Raw genomic sequence first — 23,974 nt, forward strand, 5'->3', positions numbered from 1 at the left:
AACTGATTGTGTACGTAAAATTAACCACAACTGTAATCATCTATTGTATCACATCACTATCCAGATGATATCCACAGGTCAATGGTTTATTAAAAACATATATCGTTTACTAGTTGATGGGTTTTTGGACTCAAAGTGCACAACACAAGCACGATGTAGGTCATTTTAGATAAAAAAGCTAACTTCTTTATATAATAGATGGTAAAGTGCTGATTGGGCTAACTTCAACAATAAGTGATTGTACACTCGGAAATACAGGGTCCAGAGGGTCCACAGCTCAAAAACTAAAAGCTACTCAAGGTAAGACGAGGCAGAGTGAGCATTAGTGTGCTGATCAGGTGGGTTGCTGGGGGGGGGGGGGGGGGGGGGTCTGCCAGTAAGCAAGCAGGTGACCCCGAGCACGAGAGGTTAGACCACTGCAGGAGGAAGTAGATTGTAGACTTAGCAGAGATGCACGTCATATCCTTATCCTCCTATCCCTTTACCTGATACATCTACATGAATCTATTATATTTATTCAGATATTTTTGTTTTTTTTTGCTTTCGTTGACGGAGCAATTCGAGCGTGAGAAGAGCCAAACCTGCTGCAGGAGGAATAAAGCCCCTTCTATCCATATACCATACTATACTATACTTTATTGTCATTCTTTAATCATCATTATTATTAAATGATCAACTTAAAGCAGACAGACATATATTTGTAGTACCAATTTAATATTATGCCGACACAGGAGACATGACCAACATCTAGCTGAGTGCCTTTAAAGAACACACTGAGTGGCAGCTAAGTGATAAGATGATTATTTTCTTCAGTACTGATTATTGTTTATTCTGAACAGAAAGAGAGAAAGTGGAAATGACCATCACAGCCCAATGTGACGGCTTCATACTCAATTTAAATGTCTAATGACAAAAGACAAAGAAAAACTAGATCGCCTCTTGCATTTTACACAAAAGAAAATTAAAAAGGATTCTTACTTATATTACTGAAATTATTCATTGATTAACAAAATAGATACGGATGGCTGAAATATGATTTTTGACAGATGGACAGATAGATAGATAGATAGATAGATAGATAGATAGATAGATAGATAGATAGATAGATAGATAGATAGATAGACAGACAGACAGACAGACAGACATATATAGATAGATAGATAGATAGATAGAGAGATAGAGAGATAGATAGATAGATAGATGGGAAATATTGATTTGATTTTATGTTTACAAAGAAAGTTGCATCAGCTCTTCTGTTCATGTGAACCTGCCGTGGCTTTGTGTGGACTGGGACAGTGACATATTTTGGCCGCCAGGTGGCAGCGTTGTACTTCTCACAGATGAAGCAGCTGAAAGTGGAGAAGAAGGATAAACAACATAAGCGGTGAGTCAACTCTTCCCTGAGCTGTGAGGGTGTGTCCGCATAGCAAAAATAAAAAATGAGGTCCTCGTGCTGCATGTTTGACTCAAGCAGAGACATAATTTCCAATGGTCTGTGAATGTCTGTACATCTACATCCACACAGACCACACACACGTGTTGAACTACAGTGGGTCCTGTTGTGTTTGATGACACCAGTGTGGACCATCACAGTGGGAACATGGATCTGATGAAGCAAGATCTCACACGCACATTTATAAACGCACGTAGCTGGTACTAAACAATCTGCCCGAGCCAGCCTGCACCTCCATCAGACATCTGGAGCCTCCATTAAAGTTTCCACAGCGGGAGGGGCCAAGCGTTTTGTCTCCAGAGACGCAGATCAGCCTGTTTCTGCTTCAGAGGAGCGAGGACGTGTGTCAAGATGCCCCACAAGAAGAGAACCCATGGTCACCCCAAGCACCCGAAGGAGGACAAGGAGGCCCAGGAGGTGAGTTCACACCTTTTCTTTGCATCGCAGCCTTCACGTCCAGGGAAACGTTTTTTTGATGTTGCAAACAAGCTCCAGAAACACTCGCATGAGTGAGTCCACGTGTACAAAGGAGAGGGAACCCGTTGTTTTCATGCTCAAGACCCAGATAAACGAGGCTGGTTGCATTTTTTTTTTTGTAACAGTGTCAAACTTATTCAAACTGCTAAATAAAGTTTTGAAATCACATTCCCTGACGTCAAAAAACAACTCCCAGCTTGAGTCCAGTCAGAGTGCTGTGGTTGATCTGGTGTGTGGGCTGTGTTTGTGTGGAGGTAGGTTGCACAGGATGCTGCAGGGGCTTAATGCACCGATCAACATGGTCTGAAGGATAATTCAGGATCAATAATCGGGTGGTTGAAGAGATATAATGGTGTGTCTCTCTCTGTGTTTGTGTGTGTGTGTGTGTGTTAGTGTGTGTGTGTGTGTGTGTGTGTGTGTGTGTTAGTGTGTGTGTGTGTGTGTCTGTGTGTGTTTGCAGTTGTTATTCCCAGTGCTGTAAACTACAGCAACAGCATCAGGCTCAAAGTATTTTGGCCAACCCCCCTCAACAGTTGAGCTGGGGCCGATTACATTAGTAGTCTATGTAAGTTCCTCCTCAGGAAATCTCTCGCTCTCTCTCTCTCTCTCTTTCAGTGTGTGTGTGGTAATGGCAATGGGGGTGGCAGCTCTCACATAAAAGTTCACTTCTTGAGAAATGTCTGGCTCAGCTCCAGTGATCTTTGCTGGATAGGAGCGATTCTCTCTTTCGACTGGAAGCTCACTGAGTCAGAGGAAGAGTGCAGCTCAGACACAATCATGTCTGTGTGATAATCACCTGCAGAGTGCAGTGGGGAGTGGCATCGCCGTGTCAGAGTTTTTGGGAGGCTTGACAGCGCACATCTTGTGGCACGGCTGGTTGGACACTTCCCTTCTCCCATGTTCACTCTGCTCCTGGTCCCTCATGGCGTATGCAGCGTACTGGATGAGCCTTGTAAGTAGCCTAAAACTTTTCTCCCTCCTCCTCCTCCTCCTCGTCCTCCTCCTCCTCTTATCTCTTGTCTGACCCTCTGGCGATAAACTTTGAATAACTCAAGTCAGTTTTGGAACCTGTAGAGACACTGCATTTGTGCCATCGCTGGATTAAAACCTGCAAAACTGGTCTGAAAGAGTATCAGCTCTGATGAATGCTCTCTAAACTTGGCATAGGCTGCATTATGATAACCTTTGATTTGATAGTAAATACATGCAAGTCGGGCTTTGCCCACAGTCTGTCGCACACAGTATTTGCAGTGAGCATAAGGGTGTGTGCGTGTTTGAATTGAGATAAGCTTCACACACACTCAGGTTTGAATTAGACTCAAGCTGAGGATCAGATGTAAAACGCACTGCAGGGTTTTGTGACCGTTTCTACTTGTTTTCAATATATTTCAGACAATATTAAACATGTTGAAACATTCAAATATATTGCATAGCATTGACACAGCAGCATTGTTAGACATACAACAGTAACTTGTACTGATAAGTTGTATCTGTCCAAAACCTATAGTTGTTATTCATTAGACTGCTGATAATAATGCTTCAAATAGTAGCCTGCATTTTGATTTGCCTCATTTTGTGATATTAGACTTTTTGCGACAGTTTAAAAAGCATTAGGATTTTACAACTTGTACATGAAACATTTTTCGTCAGATGTTAAATGAGTAATCCACCAACACAATAGGTTGTAATCATAGCATCCGTTTCTTCCCTTCCATTGAATTGAATGGCAAAAAAAACTTGTTGGAAGCCTTTGCTCTTACAATAACATGCTGGTGTGTGTGTGTGTGTGTGTGTGTGTGTGTTTGTGCATGTAGCAAAAAGGAGCAGCTTCCTCTCCACTTGACGTCCGACCTAGTAACAGGTCTTCAGCCTACTGTCCCCCGGTGGGTCACTGCTATGGCAAGGTACAGCCTCCACCATCTACCTTTCTCTCACAGACGAACTCCCAGATGTCTTCAGAAAAATCTTTTTGGGAGTGAAACATTTTCTCCGGTTCACCGTGTTCACTGCTTTGTATCTCTATGTCAACACCGATAACTAACATTATGTAATACTAAGAAACACTCCCGAATCTGTACCTTAGAGGGCCCACAACCTTGAAGCAGATAAGACTGTGGTATACATGCCAAAGATTAACTTATTGATTTCACATAGTTTTCATGAGAAACTGTGTAAAATCTACTTTCTACGTGTGAATGAAAACCCTTCACAGATTGTATTGTGTGGTACAATCGTAGGGCCTTACAATCCAGCCACAGCTGAGGAATGTGTAACATGTTGTACCTGTGTCAGAGTAGATTAGTGCACATTGTTCACAAGGTTGTATTTCTGAGCCGATTTTGCTGTACAGACCGGAAGGAGAATGAGAGTGAGTGTTTGTCTCCCTCTGCTGAGCGCGGCCGTGCAGTTACGCTGTTTCCTCAGATAAGAAGCGTTGGTCTGTAAAGCTGCAGCCGGGGAAAGTTGTTTGTGTTGGCTCTGGAGGAGGCGAGAGCCACGTTAAACATCAAACGTCTGTACCTTGGTAATTTGAGGCACTGATCGTCTTCCATGATCTCATCTGCTGCGTGTCATTAACCTGCCATCAGGTTCACTGAGCGCCTGGAAAAATAACATTTACTCTGTCTCTCGGTCATTCTTTTCTGAATCTTAGTAGCCACTTGTTTACTTAATTACTTTTATTAGTGAACAGATGTTTTCTTTGTATCATGTTTATCTCAACAAGGATTTTGTCCTAATCTTTATAGTAAATGTAAATCATTCTACTGAGATTACATTCAACATTTCACCACTACAATAAACGCTTTCCTGACCTGTAATGATTTTAACATTAAAAAGATTGTATGTTATCAGATTACAAAGTGAGTAACTAAAATCAGTCAAGACGAAATTTAGAAAATAAGCTTATTACATTAAAGTTATATTGTTGAGGATTTAATGATTTCTGAAATCTTGTAAAAAAAGATTTATCCTTATACCACCTATCCTTTCTTCATATAACTAACACGGTTAACTAATGAATAAGTGACTTACAGAGTTTTATAGACAAGTGTCCCAGTTTGTGGTTGAAGGTTCAAGCAGCAGCAGTTTCTCCAAAACCTAAAAATTGCAAAGATACCCATCAATTCAACATCTAATGTGTGCAGCACAGTTCCATCTAAGTCCAGTGCAATTTTTGCAAACATGACATATCAGTATTTGAAATAAACCCAACAAAACTTGAAATCTGAAGAAAATCTGAAGCTATGACTCCGTCTTAGTTACTAATACTAGTACTTATAATAATAATAATAATATTAACACTGATGGAGAAAATGAGTAAATACAAAAAGTAGTAATGACAGCATCACGTAAAAGCAGCAATTACAAAAACTATCAATAGGAACAATAAAAACAAGAGGATGACATTAAAGGGCAAACCAATACGAGTAGAAATAAGATAAATGAAGATGAAAAGACGACATTACATGAAAGCAAGTCTGTAAAATGGGCTTTAAAGAGGTGATTTCAAAGAAGTCAGTGAATCTGCTCGCCTTATCTCCTCAGGCTGGTTGCTCTAAAGCTGAGGGCCCGCATGTCAAAAGCATTGTCCCCTTTGTTTGAAGTAATCCAAAAGTATCCAGATTAGATTACATTCATATGTAAACCATTACCTGAATTTGTATTTAGAATCTGATAACCTTTCACACTAATCTGACCCAGCCCTGATGTTTGTGTATGATTCATACATTCCCAGACTAGCTGGTGTCCCAGCTCGCTGCAGGTGAAGCAGCGTGTGAGGTGGGGACAGTGTGTAGATGTCTGTACCACCATGGTGGAGAGAGCAGCGACTGTAGGGGGACAGCTAAATATAGAGATGAGCTGCAGTTTAGCACAGGTGTCCACTTACATATACGTACTCCTGTTCATACACCGGCCCACAAACATGTTGATGACAACATCTAGTATTTCCTCATTCACTTTCATTACACCGATACAGCTCATGGCGATCACACAGGTTGAACCTCTTTTTGTGCAAATGTAATGGCGGCTCCACCACACGTCACGCAGGTGATACAGGTTCCTGTTGGTGTTCGGTGAGTTATACAACATGACTTGACTTGTTTCTGCACCAGCTCGTTCTGCAGGCTGGCTCTGTTGGCACTTCACATTGCCAAAGGTGTGTCTCTCAGTTTGGGAATGTGCCAGGCCCTGGGTTTGGTGGAAACCTCTGTATGAACACGTGGAAGCACCATTTTCTAACACTTGCACTCTAAACATGTTAAATACACCCACACACACATAGAGCCGTGTTTGCTCCTGTGCTGCTCATGCCTGGTTTCACGTTTTTCAGCTGACACATGACGGGAGACAAAAGATTCAAATGCAGACTTGTGTGACTTCATTCCATGACTGTGTGTACAGTGGCTCATCAGACTGACCTGCATTGTTTTCCCACAGTGTGACTCTGTGACCTCCCTCACACAAAACTATAAACCGTCTTTCACCTTTATATGTCAAGTTTTTAAAGCAAGGCAAATCCATAACAATATTGCAGGAACGTAAGAACTATGAAATTATAGTGAGAAACTACTGTTCCCATAATGCTATGGGGCTTGCAAACAGGAAGTAGGACTCTGGGAGGGGATCACTGAGTGAGCTGTGGCTGCAATTCGAACCCAGTTTATTTTGAACCCATGACTCTCAGGCAAGTTATAGAGAAATAAGAAGTGTATCATTTGTCCATGACTTCGGAGCACAGTTATGAATATACCTGTGAAATTATTCATGAAGTAAAAAAAATGTAAAGGCCCCCATTTCAAATTGTATTTGATTGTCTGAATTTTAGTTTTAACATTTCAGACCCTCTAATGCATTGTCAAGACAATACTACACTGCAGGAAGTACAGTACTGTGAATTGCTTCCACAAGGGTGAGATAGAGGCATGAGATAGGGATTTATTCTACAGCGAGATAATAGATCATATAGATTACTAGATAGATCACAAACTATTCAAAGTCATTGTACCGTCAAAAGTTACCATGGATGATAAGTGACACGAATCATCTGCACAATGGGTGATTTGTTGTTTTTAGAACTGCGTGCACCTGTCTGTTTCACCTCAGGTCTTATTTTCGCCCCTTGTCTCCCCCTCCGCTGCCTCATAGTTTAAAAAAACCTGCAGCGTGACAATGTACACGTCACATGCAACTTCAGCAGAACACACATGAACGTGTCATCAAGTGAATTATAGTTGGCATGTGTAAAGGGGCAGCTCTCCTCTCCATACGGCTTCAGAGACAGCTCAGCCGCCTTTGTGCTGCGCAAACGGGAGTTTCATGTCGGGCTGGTTTGAACATTATTTTCATATTTTGCTGAGGTGTGCTATTACGAGGCGAAAGGCTTGGCTGTCAGAATTATTGCACCACAGTGACTCACTCTAAGACAGCATTGTCTGCTCACTCCACCCAAGCCCGGCCCAAAGCGACGCACAATACACCCAGGTCACCGCTGGAGTACAGCCTCGGTGATGGAGCTGGAGTTGTACTTTGCACTGGACTTTAACAATGGGAACGATATACATAAGCCTCGGCTGCATTTTCTTACACTGTCAGTCATTTCATATCAGAAAGTGCTATTGAATCGCAATTTGAATCTGGTTGAAATACATTTTTTAATAAAACAGCTGTCTTAAAAAAACTGTAGGTGAGGGTTCAGAAAGCCAACACCCATGCCGTAAGCTTGGGGAACCTCGAAACACTCCCTTCATTCCTGCTCTGTACATTCAGCATTTGCCTCTGAGGGGTTTTCTTGGGATCCGACAGCAGCTATTGATCGATTCTGATCATGTGACCAGATGTATAACGTGGCTTTAATCATTCAGAGGTCATGTTACCAGCACAGAGGTTTAACACTGAACGCTTCCAGCTCAGCCTGGTCTCTCTTGGCCATTCGATGATGCAGATGTAATGCAAACCTAATGTCTGGGCCCCTCCTGTTATTCTCACAGGCAATTAGCCTCAGCCGGGATAGTTGCACAACCTGGGTTTTACGGCTGCGTGCCGATAAGAAGTGTGTAACTGTGTTCATGTCTCTGTGCCTGTGTGTGCACAAGGCCTGCATTTCATCATGAATCTGGGTGTGTGCTTGTTGACAGTGTGTCAGATTAAAAGGAGGGAGTTTTACAGGAGGTGCACTGTAAGAAAATAAATTGTTCTCATAGGCAGACCTGTTCTTAGTCTTATGTATGCATGCCCTTGTGTGTGTGTGTGTGTGTGTGTGTTGGTGATCTATCTGTTTCCCTGAGAAGCGGCTCAGATGTGGCCCCCTCGTCAAGAGGGTGTCAGTCCACGATCAGCTCACTTCCCTTTATAGCCCGGAGAGCCTCCTCTGACTTCCACGTCCGGCCCTTGCCCCTGCTCTGCTCTGCTCTGCTCTGCTCCACAACCACGCCCACCCCTTGGTCCCTCTGCCCTCCCCTTCTCTCTCTCCTCGCTCCCTTCTCTGCGTGTTGGAAACATGCTGCAAGCCGACAGACAAGGCAGGAGCTGATAGACACACACACACACACACACACATACGCAGTCGGAGGCACTTTCAGCCAACATGGGCCAGATACTGAGCTGGATCCGAGGCCCACGGGATTCCCCGGCCCTGCACGATGTGGCGGTGGAGGAGCAGGTGTGTGCAAACGTGTGTTTGTTTATGTGTGGGCGAGTGTTTGTGCCATGGTGTGTGCTGAACAACTAATCCGATGGGCTTCCACGTGTGTTTTGTTTTGTTAAAGCAAGGCAGCCTGTAGATATAAAAGTAGAAGTTTGCTGTTAGTGCTGTTAGCACAGTTTGTACTGCATGTCTGAGAAAGGCTCTTTTGGGAAAAGACGCAAGTCGAAAAGCTTTCTTGGCTCTAAACCAAGTCAGACCCTCTTCTCTCTCTCTCTCTCTCTCTCTCTCTCTCTCTCTCTCTCTCTCTCTCTCTCTCCCCCTCCCTCTCTCTCTCTCTATCTCTCTCTTCCTCTGGAATGTGAGAGGCTCCTGGTCAGCCTCTGAGAGTTCAGTGGGTGGATGTTTTCTAGAAGTGAGATATTAAACCGAGGCCGGGGCAATGCTTGCAGTGTTTGTATCCAGTTGCCACATGCACCAAACCACAGGGAGGTTCTGACAGACGAGTCTCTGTTGCTGTTCTGAAGGTTGTAGGTGTGTGTGCAGCTGAGAGAATCCGGTGTTTTTATTCCATATAAAAGAACATCAAGTTCTGTTTGGGAACCTTCATGGGAAAGGGTCTTGATCTTTTTCGGTTTTGCCCAAATAGCATTCTCCAGTTATTATCTACACTAGCAGACTTAAAGGGTGGGTAGCTCCAATAATTGATCATTCTTTCATTTATTATATTGTTTTTGTTGCACGATTAAAAATGGCGTGTTGTGCAGGTCTCATGCTGTAGCCTCAGCGTCACTGTCTTTTTTCTAAATTGTCCATCTGGCAGAGAAACTGATTGCGTGTTGACATGTAACCGGTCAACAACGTCTGTCCTGATGCCATTACTGTGTTATCAGGGCTGTGTTCATTTGCTGTGACTCACCTTTATGTGTGAAAGGTTAAATAGCAAATGTGTCCAGGGTGGAGTTCAGTATCTCAGTGGTCTCAGTGGTCTGAGTTCTGGTCTGTAGCAGTCTGCCCCCCAACTTAGAGTCGGTCATCAGGAAATGGCCTCAGGGAAACGTATCTTGACTGCACGACTGTGTCCATCAGAGGACAATGGCTGAGCACGAGTACACACGTCCAGTACATTTCCTCACTGCCATACACACCCAATCCATTATGAACTCTAATGGAGCTTGTACACATCCGTCTTGACAGCTGACACTTGTGTTTTCACACTTATTGAACAGCATGACAGCAAATTTCAGTCCTGCTGTGTTTTTTCAATAACCCTTAGCCCATCATGTATTACAGTATTAAATCAACTGAACCTTTACGGTGTCTCTGACCTGTGCAGCATTGTGAGTTAACAGTAGGACTTTGTCATTCAGTCTTTTACGTAAAACAAAATGTCTATGTTACAAGTAAAATGAGTGGAAAACCTCTATAATCAATATGTTATAATTTATTATAGCCTGAAACTGTGGTTCCCATCAGCTTTGTAGAGCTTCATAGTTGTTGTTATATCACATAATTAGTTAATTATGATTAATGCATTAACATTTAAGCAGCATGTCACTGTTGCAGCTGTTGTAGCTACGTCATTGTCAGATCTTCCCAGGATTTGTTTACACGTACTGATCAGGAACTGAAGGCATGAGAATATCAGCTGTATTGATGAGGTGCTTCGTCACGTGTTACACAGTCATCAACCCTCGGGCTGTGTGTGTGTGTGTGTGTGGCAGACGAGAGGGAGAGCAAGTTGTGCGATCATAAACACACAGACGTTTTTTGTTGACACATCCTGTACGGCTCAATATCTTCCTCCCACAGCCTGTGAAATGTGCCCTCGAAGGTTGGGCTTTGTCCTGTGCGTTATTATTTCCCAGCAGCACTCATCCGGACTTGCGCTGCAAGATTCCTCACTTCACTGCCAGTTCGGCTCGAACTCAACGGCTGAACCAAACGTTGCTCTCATGTTTTTGTTATGTCATTAAAATCATGTGATAGAAAAGCAGCTCTGGTGTCCGGCCTCACCGGAGAAAAGCTGTTGCTCAAGATAAACATGATGTTTGTCTCGATCAGTAATGAAGACCGAGCAGCCTGATGGTTACTGGAAACTGTAATGATATATCTGACCAACGTTCTTGGTAACTTCACAATAACACATGTAAGTGGAAGCTGGTGATGACGTGTTCACAACGGTGTGATTATGATGTGCTAATTTCCTAAATTGCTGACACGTTCTAACTTGATCTTGGTGTTATTCATGTTTTCCAAAGATTTATTAAGAGAGCAAACAGTTGGAGGAGGGTTTTCTCTGCACTGTAACTCTAAGACACAGGCCTCAGTATATGACAACGGATATTGTCTGTATGAAGACAAAGTCCAGATTGTCTTGTGTGGGTTTCTTGAGTGGGTTCAAATGTGGGTCAACAAACCAGGGGGTAAAGTGTAGCGCTAAATTTAGAGAAGGTCTTCTGATGTGCAGCAAAGGGCGTCTATTTTACGGTAGGGTATGGGGGACACAATGGAACAAGAGTTTCACCATGGTCCCTATTTGTCTATTTGCACCTCCACCTTAAGATGTTTTTCATCAGTGGGTATTATATTGATTCACTGAATTGCTCCACCTTTTTTTTTATAGTCATTATTAATGGTTCAGTGAGTAGAATTTAATGAACACATCACTAGGATTATTTTATGTTCAATTTCTCCCAATAGATCCCTTTCACCTAAATCACACTGGACTTTTTAAATAAGAAAACTTTTCTGCTTGACTATGATCTATGATGAACTGAGCTCTCTGATTAGCATTAGTTGTCATGGTCATGTATATTCTCTTTGTTGGAATTTAGATTTTATGTGTGGATTTGTGGAGTGGTTTTTACCACCCAGCTCTCATTCCCCATATTTCTGATCGGCACCTGAACATATCATGCCTATGCTATGACATTATAAATGACTTAAAATGCCATAGCAACAATAAAGCAATTTGTTTTCAAGCAATGTGTTTCCCTCACATGCAAGAAAACAATGCATTAAAACAGTTTGCATAGACGTCTTGAAGTATGTTTGATGGCACAGGCCCTGCATTCCTCCCTGTGTGAGCCAAGGGTTGAGAAAGTTCAGCAGTGGATATTGTGGAGCTCAGCCTTGAATTAAACAGAATATGAATGAGAATATATGGCACAGTTAACAAAGATAACATGGCTTCCTCCCATTTTTTAACCATCCAACAATTATGTTTGCTGTTGTGTTATCAGCTGTGCGGGCTCAAGGGGCACTACCTGTTCTTGTTTCACATATAGGATGCAGTTAACTGCATATACAAGTTTATTCATTATATCACTGTTAAAGAGACTCTCCTCAACATACTGATTCATCTTCCTGTTTCTCTGCGCCTGATAAATGAAATTCCTTTCAGATCTATTGTTCTCTCCCTCCCTTTCACTTGTTGTTGCCTGTTCTGTGATAGGTAGTTACTCTTCTTAGTCAAATGCCAGAGCTATGGTTGATGTGAGTGGAGAGACTGAGCCCCTGTTTTTATGTGTGAGATTTACAGTGAATCCCCATGTCTCTGGTGTGATCTCTCTGCTAACTTATATTTAAGCTTATGAATATTTTAATGGTCTGCTCACTATGTTTTATCTAGTTCCTTTATCTCCTAGTTGCAATGCTGTCTACTTGTCATGGTGCTGGCCAATTATATAATGAGTATAATACGTCAGATAAGACGGATACTTTTTACAAACTTTCACCCCCCATTTACACCTCCAGAGATAGGATTGGTCAGACCCCTCATGATGGGCGGGTCTGCTTCAGCTCATTACTTGTCAGCTAAGATAAGTCTTACCATGAGTTACCAAGGAAGGCATTGCATCCAGTGTAAGAATGTAACCACACACACACAAACACAATAACCAGTCACACAAAGCTAAAGAGGGAAGGTTTACTTCGTGTTTTTGTCACCCAGAGACAACGCTGTTAAAGAAGGTTTATTTTGAAAGGTCCAGGAACAGACACAAGTATTTTTGCCATGGAGGTGCTAGGGTAGTGGATTGTGCAGTGAACAGCTAGAACTAAAGACTGCATTCTTTTCCCTTTTTGAAGATATTTTTAGACAAATGACACTGATGCTTTTGATTTTTCCAGGGTGATAAATAATCCTGTGTTGCAACCATCTGCTTGGTTTAGTTGATGTTTAAGCAAGACTGCTTATGGTCAGGAAAGAAATGTTTCACAGAAAATGATGGCTTGGGTTTATTATGAGGTAATATAATAAGTTAAGTGTGCATGTCATCATATTTTCAATTTACATTAAGTATCCCACGCCAAATTCCTTACTAAATCTAGAAAAAATAAATAACAATAAAAGTTTTATAGATATATGGCTAACATCGACATGTTGCTCATAAGTAAGATATTGTGCCTTTATAGCGGAGACAATGCAAACATGACATAAACTGTAGTTGATATGTATATTCTTCTATAGATGTTAGTCTTGTGTCCATGAAGCATGAGCACAGACGGATATATAAGCTGACTCATTCGGCCCACACAACAGTTTCAGTAATCACACTGCACAATCGTCCATTCATTTACACTTATGTGCTATGAGTATTCTTAGACACAGGGGGGTGCTCTTTTCTAAACTCTTCTCCTATCAACACCTTTTACTTGTTTTGTGGTGTGAAATGTTCAGTCTGAACAAATTAAGAATCTGCGGATTGAATCTAGGAGGTCTGCTGGGTTTAATCTGTGGCAGTGTGGAAGAAGGGAGATGTTACACTGCTTCGTGTTTTTAGTTTTGTGTTTTTATTCTAACGTGGCCTTTGGCTGCTGTCCAGAAGCTGCGTTTCCGGTCTGTTCCTTTGTCCAGGCTCGACTTTAAAGCACCGCGGAGGCCAGGGAAACCATGTCTGAAAGTTCTGTTGACGACCAACTTGTTTAATGGTCTCCTCCCTCCATCTTTGTCTCTCTTTAATTGGCAGTTTTTCTTTCTCTCTGCTCTGGTTGTCTTTGGGTGTGGATTAGATTCATGTGATGTGATCCCTCCTCCCTATCTTCTTTTCTTTCTAAACACACACACACACACACACACACACACACACACACACACACACACACACACACACACACACACACACACACACACACACACACACTCTCTGTTGTTAGACTGGCTCTGACGTCTAGATTCCTGAGCAGTGACTCTCTCTCCGACACACCCAGTCTCTGCCAAACAACACTGCTACAGCAAATCCACTTCTGCCTCATTACATTTCACAGTCTAGCGCAGCCTCCATAATGCCGCTCCCTGCGATCATCTTGCTGTGGGTCATCGGGCCGTCTTATCAAAGTGCAACATCCCTCCTTTAAAAAAAAAGAGAAATCTCTGGCCTGGCCCAGCCCAAAGTTTCCCTCAAGCTGCCTCACTTATTTTTCCTGGCAGTCAGGGAGCAGTGGGCGGGCCTTTGTGTGTCCAGCCGTCCTATCCGACGCAGGCTGCTCTGTGCCTTGTCACCGAGGAGGTGGAGCCTGAGCAGCACAGACTTGTTGTGCCTCTTTCAGGAGGGCGGGGCAGCAAGTTTTTGCCCTGCTGACAGGGTGTGTGTGTGTGTGTTTACATGTGTGTGTCTGTGCGCGCATGTGTTTGACATACAGTGTCGACTCCATCGTTTCCACAGAGGGAAATCTAAGGTGAAGCGGCCTCAGTGGAGTGTATTGGTAGTGTACAGAGCAGCATATAAAAAGGATACACACTCACGATCCCACCTATGGTATGTATCTGGGCAGTGAGCTCGCTCTTTTCTGAATTCCTGTGCGTGGAGGGGCTTCCTGTTTGATACCTGTCAACTAGACGGCTGTTGTGTGTCAGAGCAGTAGTTGTGATCTGACAGTTTGAGGCTCGTTGTTGTCGTGTTCGCAGCAGTTCACCACGTTCAGTGCGAGTTCTGCGAGAGTAAGATTGTGTCTTTTTTGCGTAACTAGTTAAGGAAAGCTGTAAAAGGGAATAATGATCACTGTTTTACTGTTATAGACGCAGAGAGGAGTTGTTGCCGAGGTAACAACAAAATAAATAAACAGTAAACAGTGTATTTATATCGAGGGGTGGTGCTCGCGAAGTCTGTTTGTTTGAGAGTCAATTTAAACTAGATTGTGGTGTCAGGGTGTGTTATGTACTGAAGAAGTGAGACACTATGCACCTGATACACATATAAAGGCACACAATGTAAGATCAGCATCTCTGCTTTGTGTCTTTTTATCGGGGGTGATTTTTTAAAACTTTACATACTGTTCAGAATCAGGCAGTGTGATAAACTAACATCTAAAAACCAAAAAGTGTTGTTGTTTTCCTCATCCTAGGCTCTGCTGTTGTAAAGTATATTCACAGCACAATGTCGGCACAGATAGACGATTGGGTTCTGTTCGACCAATGATATCCGTTGTGAGTTTACCAAGCTTCCTTCCCAACTGCAGTAACCTCCATCCTCGTGCAGCTCGACAAACTGCAGTTACATAACAACAGTTAGCTTCCGTGCTAATCTTACACTTCTGCTCCAAATGCTCTCCTCCTAACACGGGCTGCAGCTTTTCTCCACTTCCACCACTGAGCCTGACCATTTTGCGAGGGCTATTTAAAAGCTGTGACAGCAACTACAGCAACAAAGTCATTTCATATATTCACATACGCATGTTTGTGGTTTGGTCGGGTGGGGCCAAGCATTAGTCATCGGTTTTCATAGCAGGGCTCAGCTACTGCTTTCATCGCTCTTGTTGGATAAGTCCTAGATGAACTGAATTGTTTTTTCATGTTTGTCATGATTGGTTCTGGATCATCTGATGTACGTGCAGGTATCATGCCCTTAAAAATAAAGGAGGGACGTCAACCGGTTCTGTCAGAGGACGATGTGTCCAGCTGAGAGACTGGAAATCTGAAAAGCTTTCAACTGGCACCTTACTGCCAGAATCCACATCACCTTACTGCACAGTCATTGGTGCTTCAAGTCATATGACAGAAGCTCTTCAGCTTTAAAACCCTGTGTCTAATTTTGGCCACACTCACTCGGGTTCAGATGGCAGTGTGCCCAGCTCTCTCAAAATGATATACCATGCTGATATATCAGTTCCCTGCCACCAGCTACGTCATCCAGTAAGGTCCTCGGGGAGAAGCCCACAGAGGCCACAGAAGGAACTGGTCAAGCACCAACACAAGGGATGTTGGTTTGTGGGGTTTTTTGGTCTGACTTGCAGATTGTGTTGACTGGAGGCCACTCGGGTTCTGGTGAGCAATAGGTCGCCACTGATATGACTAACGAAGTCACTTTTGCAGCTGATTCAACAAAAAAAGCCGTTGTTTCCACCAGTGTCCTGCTTCACTGCAGCTGTGCATGAGCCCCGAACTGACGCTACTTGGACTAACCAGCCTCTATGTGCATCAATGTAAATTAATCATGTGTGATTTAATTTGTGTCAGACCACATGTTTACATCGATCTACTGCCCATGAGTTGAACTATTGTTTAATAACCTCAGTATTTCCCTTGTGAAACAGATTCATGGCAACTATCGACCCCTTCCCTTACCCCGACAAAATTTCTATCAGGTACAGCTGGATGAAATTTCGACCGACTGCACACTCTGATTTTGTTTGTGTTCGGGGGCTGGACAAAATAACAGGAACATGAGTATGTCATGTAACACATTAATTTCCTTGTCTATAAAAACCACTGCACTGCTGGTTTAATTATGGTCTACAAATATAATTTCCTGATGAAGGTATTATTTGCACATCGGATACTGTTATTTTGTCTTCTCCATTTATGGCCATTGTCGGCGGTGCGAGAATAAACTTCAGATGGAATGAACCACTTAGGACTGGCTTGATTTTGCCAGCTTAATGGTTTCTCTTTTGTTTTCGGAAAAGCTGACATGACTGTTAGGTGTTTCCCTTCTAAAATCAATGGTCAGAAAATAGATTTACTTTCTATAACAATTCACCTGCTATTGCCACAGCTAACAAGCTACCACACCTACTATGCTGCATACGCCTGGTTACTGTCAAAACATTGAAAACTAAGTACAGACGGTTGGCACAAATACATAAATTCTTTACTACATGATCAGATGGTTCATGATTTCAAAAGATTTGTAACCATTTTCAGACATTTTATTTTATTTTTTTTACATCTGCTCTAGTAGATGGAGCTTTGAAGAAAAGTCTCATTTTATTTAGATATTACTAAAATAAAACTGGTTTGATTTTGGCAAAGAACCTTGGAGGGTGAAGTCTCACCTCTTACCTTTGAATATGTTAAGTAAGTGTCATGTTCCTGCTTTTCCAGAAAAACAAACTCTGCTAACCTGGAGGAAGGGCCGGACTTAAGCTGTGTTCTTTATGAAAGCATCAATCGCATGAGGTTTTAAGAGCGGCTTGTAGTGTGTGTACTGTTTGTGGCGTCTGTGATTGACGGTACTTAGTCTGTACAGGAGGTTTGAGGAATGGAGTAATGGCTGCAGTTTCATAGCACACGTAAAACCCGGTCTCAGCTGATATTTCAGTTCTCAGATGAGCACAGACCTGGTTACACAATGACTCCCTGGTTCAACTTTAGCTGTTCATCATAAATAAGTTGAATAGTACTGAACTTCCCCTAAGCGTTTGAACACCCTCAATTTCACCTTCTATTTAATAGCGCACTCTGGGCTGCCGATTGGTAGTAGTAGTTAGTATAGTCGGGAAGGTTTAGTGAGTTTTTTCTGATTGATTTCTTTACTTATTAGTTGAAATTCTCTTAACGTCCCGACAGCTATCAATAAGATGGTGTCTGTCTGTGGCCCTCGCAGAACTGTGATAAACGTTACCAATTGGAACTGAAAGAAAACGATTGGCTGGTGTCCCTGCGACGCAGAACTAGAGCTTCTAGCAGTTGTTAGGCAGTGCATATTTGTTTTTTATAATGGGAGTATCAGGTGTTTTTTTTATTTATTTAAGTATAGCCTTCTCTTGCTAGTCTCTCCAGAATTACCAACCCTGGCTTTAATTTAATTCCCTTATTTATTTATCTTAGAAAAAGGTTTGAGTCCCAGGACAGGCTAACAAAACTCAAAAGGAGCCTTGTTAGCCCTGTGCTACATTACAGAGAAATGCAAAGCGGTCATAATGACTCTTTTAAAATATATATTTTTACAAGCACACATGATGCTAGTTATCTGTCAATGACACCAACCACAGCTGTAATGATTCTGAACGTTGCAGAGCAGAGAACAAGAACATTTTGTTGATTTATTTCAAAATATTACACAACCTATGACCTTGTAACACCAATACAATCCAATACCTGGATAAGAATGAAAGTGCATATTTATGAGTACTGTCTAATGTTGGATGAACAGCTATGCTAATTGGTCAATGTGTTTCAAAGGATGAGCCATGTTTAAGGTTGATGATAGATTGGTGTGGATCGGTCATGTTTTCAGGGAGCAGCCCGACTTTCTCGAGGCCTTTTTTGTTATTAGTATCATAACAGCAGGAGTTGTCTCGTAAACATGCTGACGCGTCGAGCTGTGTCCTCTCCTTCTTTTCTGTTATACCAAAGCATTGTTTTCCTTTTAATGATTTGTAATGAAATAACCGGCCTGTTTGCATGTAAGGAAGGATCTAGGTGGTTCACTGTGTGCGCTGCCTAACCAGTCATCTGTCACACAGCAGAGGTTGGGCTGGTGGTTTTGAAGCATGGTTTCAAAATATGTCCCCTCAGTGCAGTGCGTATGGATGCTAATCGGCACAGCTTGTACAGTTGTTTTGACTCTTGGAGTCTTTCTACTTTAATGGTTTTGTTCCAGCTCTTTGTTTGTGGAATGCTCCGCTCTCATATGAATAAAAGGCAAATGAGTCACCACATCGGATCGACTGAGATTATTTTACACATGTATTGACAATGTAGTGTGATAGTAAATTTAATTTTAAGATCCAGATTGTTTGAACACTGATAATTGTTTTATTTGTTTCCGATAAGATTTCTGGAGTCACACAATAAGTTAACAGAATCTTTTTATTTAATGGAACTAGAGTAGCGTTTTTAGTCTCTCTTTAAACTATGTCAATGTTGTACCCAAGGCTGGGTAAACCTCAGCATCATTTGAGAAATCTGTTGACAAGCTGAGCTCAACATATGGGAAATATGTTTATTTATTTTCTTGCAGAGAATTTGATCACTGCACCTTATAAATTCAGGCAAAATTCAAAATTTAAATTTCACTTACGGTTTTAACCCAAACAACTAACCGGAGCATCATAAATATACTTGCTGCATGACCATGTTTGCCTTTTATCTTAATTAAAGGCTAAAGGCTTTTGTGGTTACTTGGTAAAAATCATTATTTATAACCGTAACTGAAGCAACGTGACTTCCCTTGTGGCAGGGGTTGCCCTGGCTGCTTGTGACGTCACTTCCTCCTCTGTGCCATTTCCTCCTTAGTCACTCTAAACAGTAATGTGGATTGTTCAGACTGTCAGTAAATTAATAATACAACTATATCTTATAATGGAAGTCAAAAGACGAGAAAAGAACCAGTATAGGACAGGTAGAAGGAATGTTCTTTGCAGGACAAAAATTTAATATTATTTCTACCACTAATTTCACTAGTTGCATAAGATCTAAATGTAAAGATATTCTTAGAGTAAGATCTTTTGAATAAATATTGAGGGTATGTGGGGGAAAAAAGGCCCAATAGTTGACAAAAAGTTAGTGAAGGCAAAGGTTGTGAACCTTCAGCTGGCCGTGTGTGTGTGAAATGGAACACTAGTGTGTTAGGCAATCACTGACATTTCTAAATCTGACATCCCAGATGGCAGAGTGGTGCAATTCACCGTGTCCTCAGCGTCTCTGTGTCTCATATGTATCTGTTATGTTTATCTGCTTCAATCACTAGAGTCATTTAGAGACATGCAAACTGTCTTTGCCCTTCATGCTGTCCGCTCAGCAAGAACTCAAACTTCATGGTGCACAACTGGCTGAGCAGTTCAACTCAACCTGGCTACCATCCGCCTGTACTATGATACAGTTTCATACAATGCAATGGGCTGGATGTGAAACTAACAGCAGAGGCCTGGTGTCAATGGGGTGGAGGCTTTGTCCTCATTATTTGCACCAACTGAAGGAACAGGGCTGGGCTCTGCAGCACACAGGACTCCACCTGGACTTAGCAGCTCCTGAAACCTGTTCAGTAGACTGTACTGTGTGTGTAGCTCTGTAAAACTAAAAGTGCATATCCTTTAGTTATTCAACTGCATTAGACATTGAGTACACACAATATTCTGCTTGTCATTTCAAGTAATCCCACGGGAAACTGGATTTTACTTCCTTCTTTTTTTAAGTATATCCTTGTATCTCATGGAGTAGGTCCTGGATCTGATCAGCACATGTGATACACTGGTGACCTGTTCCTATGGTCCCCTGCCTTTCAGTCAATACCCAGGGGATAAGTGATGAAGTGAATTATCCAGGTCAAAGACCCTGGTGCTTGAACAAATGCAGTGGTTCATGCTGAGGAGGCGCTGAAATCAGTTTCATACGTTCAGAGTTAAGAGTAAATACAGATTTAACAAAATCAGAAATGAGAGTTTAAGACTAGTAGATTAAAAGTTGAGTCAAACAGACGGGATCTGTCTAAATCAAAGTCTTATGTCTCTTTTGTCTATATGACGACAGATGTCAATGATCTCAGTGTTCATTTAACATACTGTGATGTCATCAAGAGAATAACCTATGTTGCCGTGGCGACCACAGAAAACAATAATACTCGGCCTCTTTGCTCTCCGCTGTCAAACAGCAGTCACACCCTGTGGTGTGGAATGTAGTACTTGTACTCTACCACCTCTGGTAGCAGTATGATGGATGGCTGTTTCAGCAGTAAATGACTTCACTGTAGTTCTTCTGGTGTGTGGTTTCTTCCTTTACCTCTGTCTTCTTCATGGTTTACAGCTGGAGAGACATTTGCCTGTGTAGAGATGAGCTGCACTGAATGTTTTGCACCAATCTTGCCTCTGTTGAATCCAAGATGTTTCTGTGTGTGAATCTTGAAATGATGACGATGGTTTCTTGTTCAGTGTAATTTTTTGTCACTGCACATGTGTAACTTTTCTGTCTGTGGCTCTTTTTTCTCTCTGCAGTCGCTGCCTAACCAGGCCGCACCCAAACCAGCGGCTCCGGTCTCCACTGTGAAGCCGGCCCAGTTTGAGGTATTAAACATTCCTCTGTAATACCAATTAACCTCTCCTCACCCTCTGCCTGACCCTCCCTGACCCCACCCCCTATTATCAGGACTATGTGTGCGACCGTTACACAGACAAGAACACTTTTTTCTTCCTTCCATTCAAGGACCAGAGAGGTTACACCCATTTTCTCAGTCAGTAGGAAGCAGTTAAAAAAGTGTAATGCTCTGAAACAATGGATCAAAGTGGTTCAGTGTGTTTATCACGTTGGTTCTGCAGGTTTATTCTAAGGATCGTGGTTCTTGCTAACATACTGGCATGATGTCACTAGCTAGCAAGCAGTTGGCAGAAAACACCAAAACTTTTTGTCATGTGGCTCAAACTGTATTTTAAATAAATGTCTCACCAGGGCAGTTTATAGGAGACAACATCAGGGCAAACTGGTCTCTTTGGTCTAAATTAAAAGTCTATTTCTCTCAACGTTTGGCTCCTCGATTAGTAAAAGAGCTGAAAGTCTCCTAATGTTTTAGTTTCTATGTTGAAACAGTGACTTAAACCTGTTCTTGGCCCCAGGACAAGGGGCGTCCATTGCCTTCTTAAAGACATTGTTTTGAAGGAACAGTACCAAACTGAAGTGTCTTCACTTGGCTCTAAACACCTGCAGAGACTTTGTCTATTCTGGTGTCTGGCCTGTAGAGAGAGGCTTCAGTAACATATGTGGCCATGAAACAGCAATATTGAAAATAGTATTTAATCACAGTGTGAAAGAATTTTTTTTTGAAGTTACAGAGCTGTTTATAGACTCCGCTTGTATTACTCAGAAATTAACCTTCAGCTATAAGGGACTCTTGTTAGTATTTGACCTTGGTGACCCCTCTCATAACTCTTAATGGGCTTAGCCATAGTGGGCTACAGCTACTCAAGTTACAAGCAGTATATATGATCACATTGTACAGTTTGAGTCTCTGCTATTGGACAAGCTGTGAGAACACTCTTTCCTACATTTCCCATCATGCAGCCCTACCCGTAATTCCATCGGACCTTCCCTGTCCTCCACACACACCTATTTCTAACACAACGTCCCCTGTTTGTAACATTTACTTGTATATGTGCACATGAACCCAAGTGGAGATAACTTGTGATGTCACCATGATGTCATCAGGGTCATTTTCTCAGTGCCGCCCATAGACTGTATATATAAAGGTTCTGCCTAGAGGACATTATGTACAACTGTTTGCACAGGCCGAGTTGAACTCCTAATGATGAGTAAACTGCGTTACAGAAGGCATCATCAGGATCTGCCATGGCTACAAGGCCTGGGGGGGTTACCGCAGCAACGGGCAGAGCCACAGGAAGTGGTGTTCCGGCAGCAAGAAGTGCTTCGTTAACGGCCAAAACAGAGGTAGAGAGACTCAGGATGTGTAGCTACGCGTGCAGGGGGCTTTTGGCTGTTTGGTGTGATGTAACATGGATCACCGCTGTCTTTTCCTGGTCATGACTCTCAGCGTGTCGTCATCAACAGCTCCCATTTCTTCACCACTGGCTCTTTCTTTACATCTTGCAACATATATCTCTACCTCCATTTTTACCTCTTTATGCGTTGTCTCTCGGGCTCGGGCCGTCCACACATCTGGATCCGAACGCTCACTGAGTTCTCATATTGTCACGCTTGGGACTTGCTCTTCACAGACTGTGGCGATGACTTCATCAATAACCTTATCATGGCTTCTCTTTAAACACATGCTCCTTGGTTTGTAGACTAACACTACGCAGAGGGGTGCTACTGTTATTGACATGTCGTCCGCTGGGCCTGCTGTTGTTGACATGACGTCAGTAGGGGCGAGGGGCGGTCCTCAAGCAAGGCCAAAGGTAATGATGTCATAATGTCCAAAGCGCCTGTCTGTGCTTTTCCATGGTTTTACCCTGATTATCATTTTAACTTTTAAACTGTGGTTTTTACATTACTGCTGATTACTGGTACTTTCTGTTGATAGGCATTTCCTCATACTGGATGTAACATCAGTTTTATTTTCTGCTGGGGTTTTCAACAGAAACTGCAATCTCATGTGATGGTGGGAAACAACAACATACATGAGTGTCAGCTGCTCAACAGTGCCATTTTAAACCTGACTACTAAACTCACATGACCCACATGATCTTCCCCAAACCAAAGTTTGGTTATTGCATTGCTTATTATCTTGTGGGATAATTGTTTGTAGCATACAGTTATTTGTGAATAGAAATCCCAAATTCACTCGAGGGCTTCCATATTCCATGAATGTAAATCACTGTAATAAATTCAAATAAAAATAAAATAGAAAGTTTAAAACAAGTTCAGCAGTACTGTAAAGTGTAAAGTTGGTTCTAAATGACTGACTGGAAAATAAACTCAGCATTTCAGAAATTATTTTTATATTTTTTGGGCCACAGTGACAGATCTGACCAGTTATCACGGAACATTTTCTGTTCTGTGTTCACCAGCACAGTTAAAATGCTTCACACGTCTTTGTCAGTATGTTTACAGCTTTAGTAAAGCAGTGTATCTGTCGTCCTTGTGTTTGAGTAATCATGTGGCCACATGTTTGTAGACGGCACCTGTCTCCCAAGTCAAAGCTTCAGTTCCCTCTCGTGCCACTGGAACAGCTGCAGCCGCTGGCACGGCAGTGACCGCTGCTGTGACCAAACCTAAAGTGTCGCCCAAAGTCACAGCCAAGGTAGACTGGACTGCTGTAGGGATCTCTGACCCTTCATGACTCTCTCGGGGTGTTACCTTCCAGGCTTGCTTCGGTCATTGCTTTTTCAAAATCTGTTTCCTACGAACTTTCAGTTTCTTTGAGAATTGCTTCCTCAGTCTTCCCTTTCTTCTTCTTTGGAGATGACAATTCGATATGAAAGGACAGATCTCAGCTAAGCATGTCTTTGCTTGTTGTTGTGTTAGCTCATGGTAAGTCTGTCCACTTGCAACATTACACATGCATCAGAAATCTGAGTCAGCCAGAGGAAACAAATGGAGAGGACAGGCCCACACTTTGTTAACTGAATCATGGGTCATCGAACTGCCGGAGGCTTTTCTTTCACTCCTCACTGTCCTGTCTTTCATCTGTATATTTGGATATATTTATGACTTTCTACGCATAAAGTGGTCCTGTTATATTACTTGATAAGTACTTGGCCGATAATAGATTTTTAATTAATTGTATTAA

The 23,974-nt window shown here is 42.3% G+C and overlaps 1 protein-coding gene across 17 annotated transcripts in view; it reads left to right on the top strand.

Annotated features, from left to right (window-relative positions):
* The first annotated feature begins 1,723 nt into the window (after positions 1 to 1,723).
* Positions 1,724 to 23,974, top strand: part of cast (calpastatin) — a 34,944-nt gene continuing 12,693 nt past the window's right edge. For 2 of the 17 annotated variants that reach the window (XM_053410862.1, XM_053410872.1), the window contains exons 1-7: positions 1,790 to 1,870; positions 2,733 to 2,882; positions 3,745 to 3,834; positions 20,730 to 20,798; positions 22,054 to 22,173; positions 22,530 to 22,640; positions 23,360 to 23,485. In XM_053410862.1, the coding sequence (XP_053266837.1) occupies positions 1,805 to 1,870; positions 2,733 to 2,882; positions 3,745 to 3,834; positions 20,730 to 20,798; positions 22,054 to 22,173; positions 22,530 to 22,640; positions 23,360 to 23,485 (732 nt within the window). In that variant the 5' untranslated portion in view covers positions 1,790 to 1,804. Of the gene's footprint in view, positions 1,871 to 2,732; positions 2,883 to 3,744; positions 3,835 to 8,415; positions 8,592 to 14,127; positions 14,336 to 14,976; positions 15,004 to 16,109; positions 16,161 to 20,729; positions 20,799 to 22,053; positions 22,174 to 22,529; positions 22,641 to 23,359; positions 23,486 to 23,974 lie in introns of those variants that run through there. The other 15 variants (XM_053410888.1, XM_053410880.1, XM_053410895.1 and 12 more) reach the window with 15 other exon arrangements.

Source organism: Pleuronectes platessa, chromosome 2 (assembly GCF_947347685.1).
Source record: "Pleuronectes platessa chromosome 2, fPlePla1.1, whole genome shotgun sequence".
Classification (NCBI taxonomy): Eukaryota; Metazoa; Chordata; class Actinopteri; order Pleuronectiformes; family Pleuronectidae; genus Pleuronectes; species Pleuronectes platessa.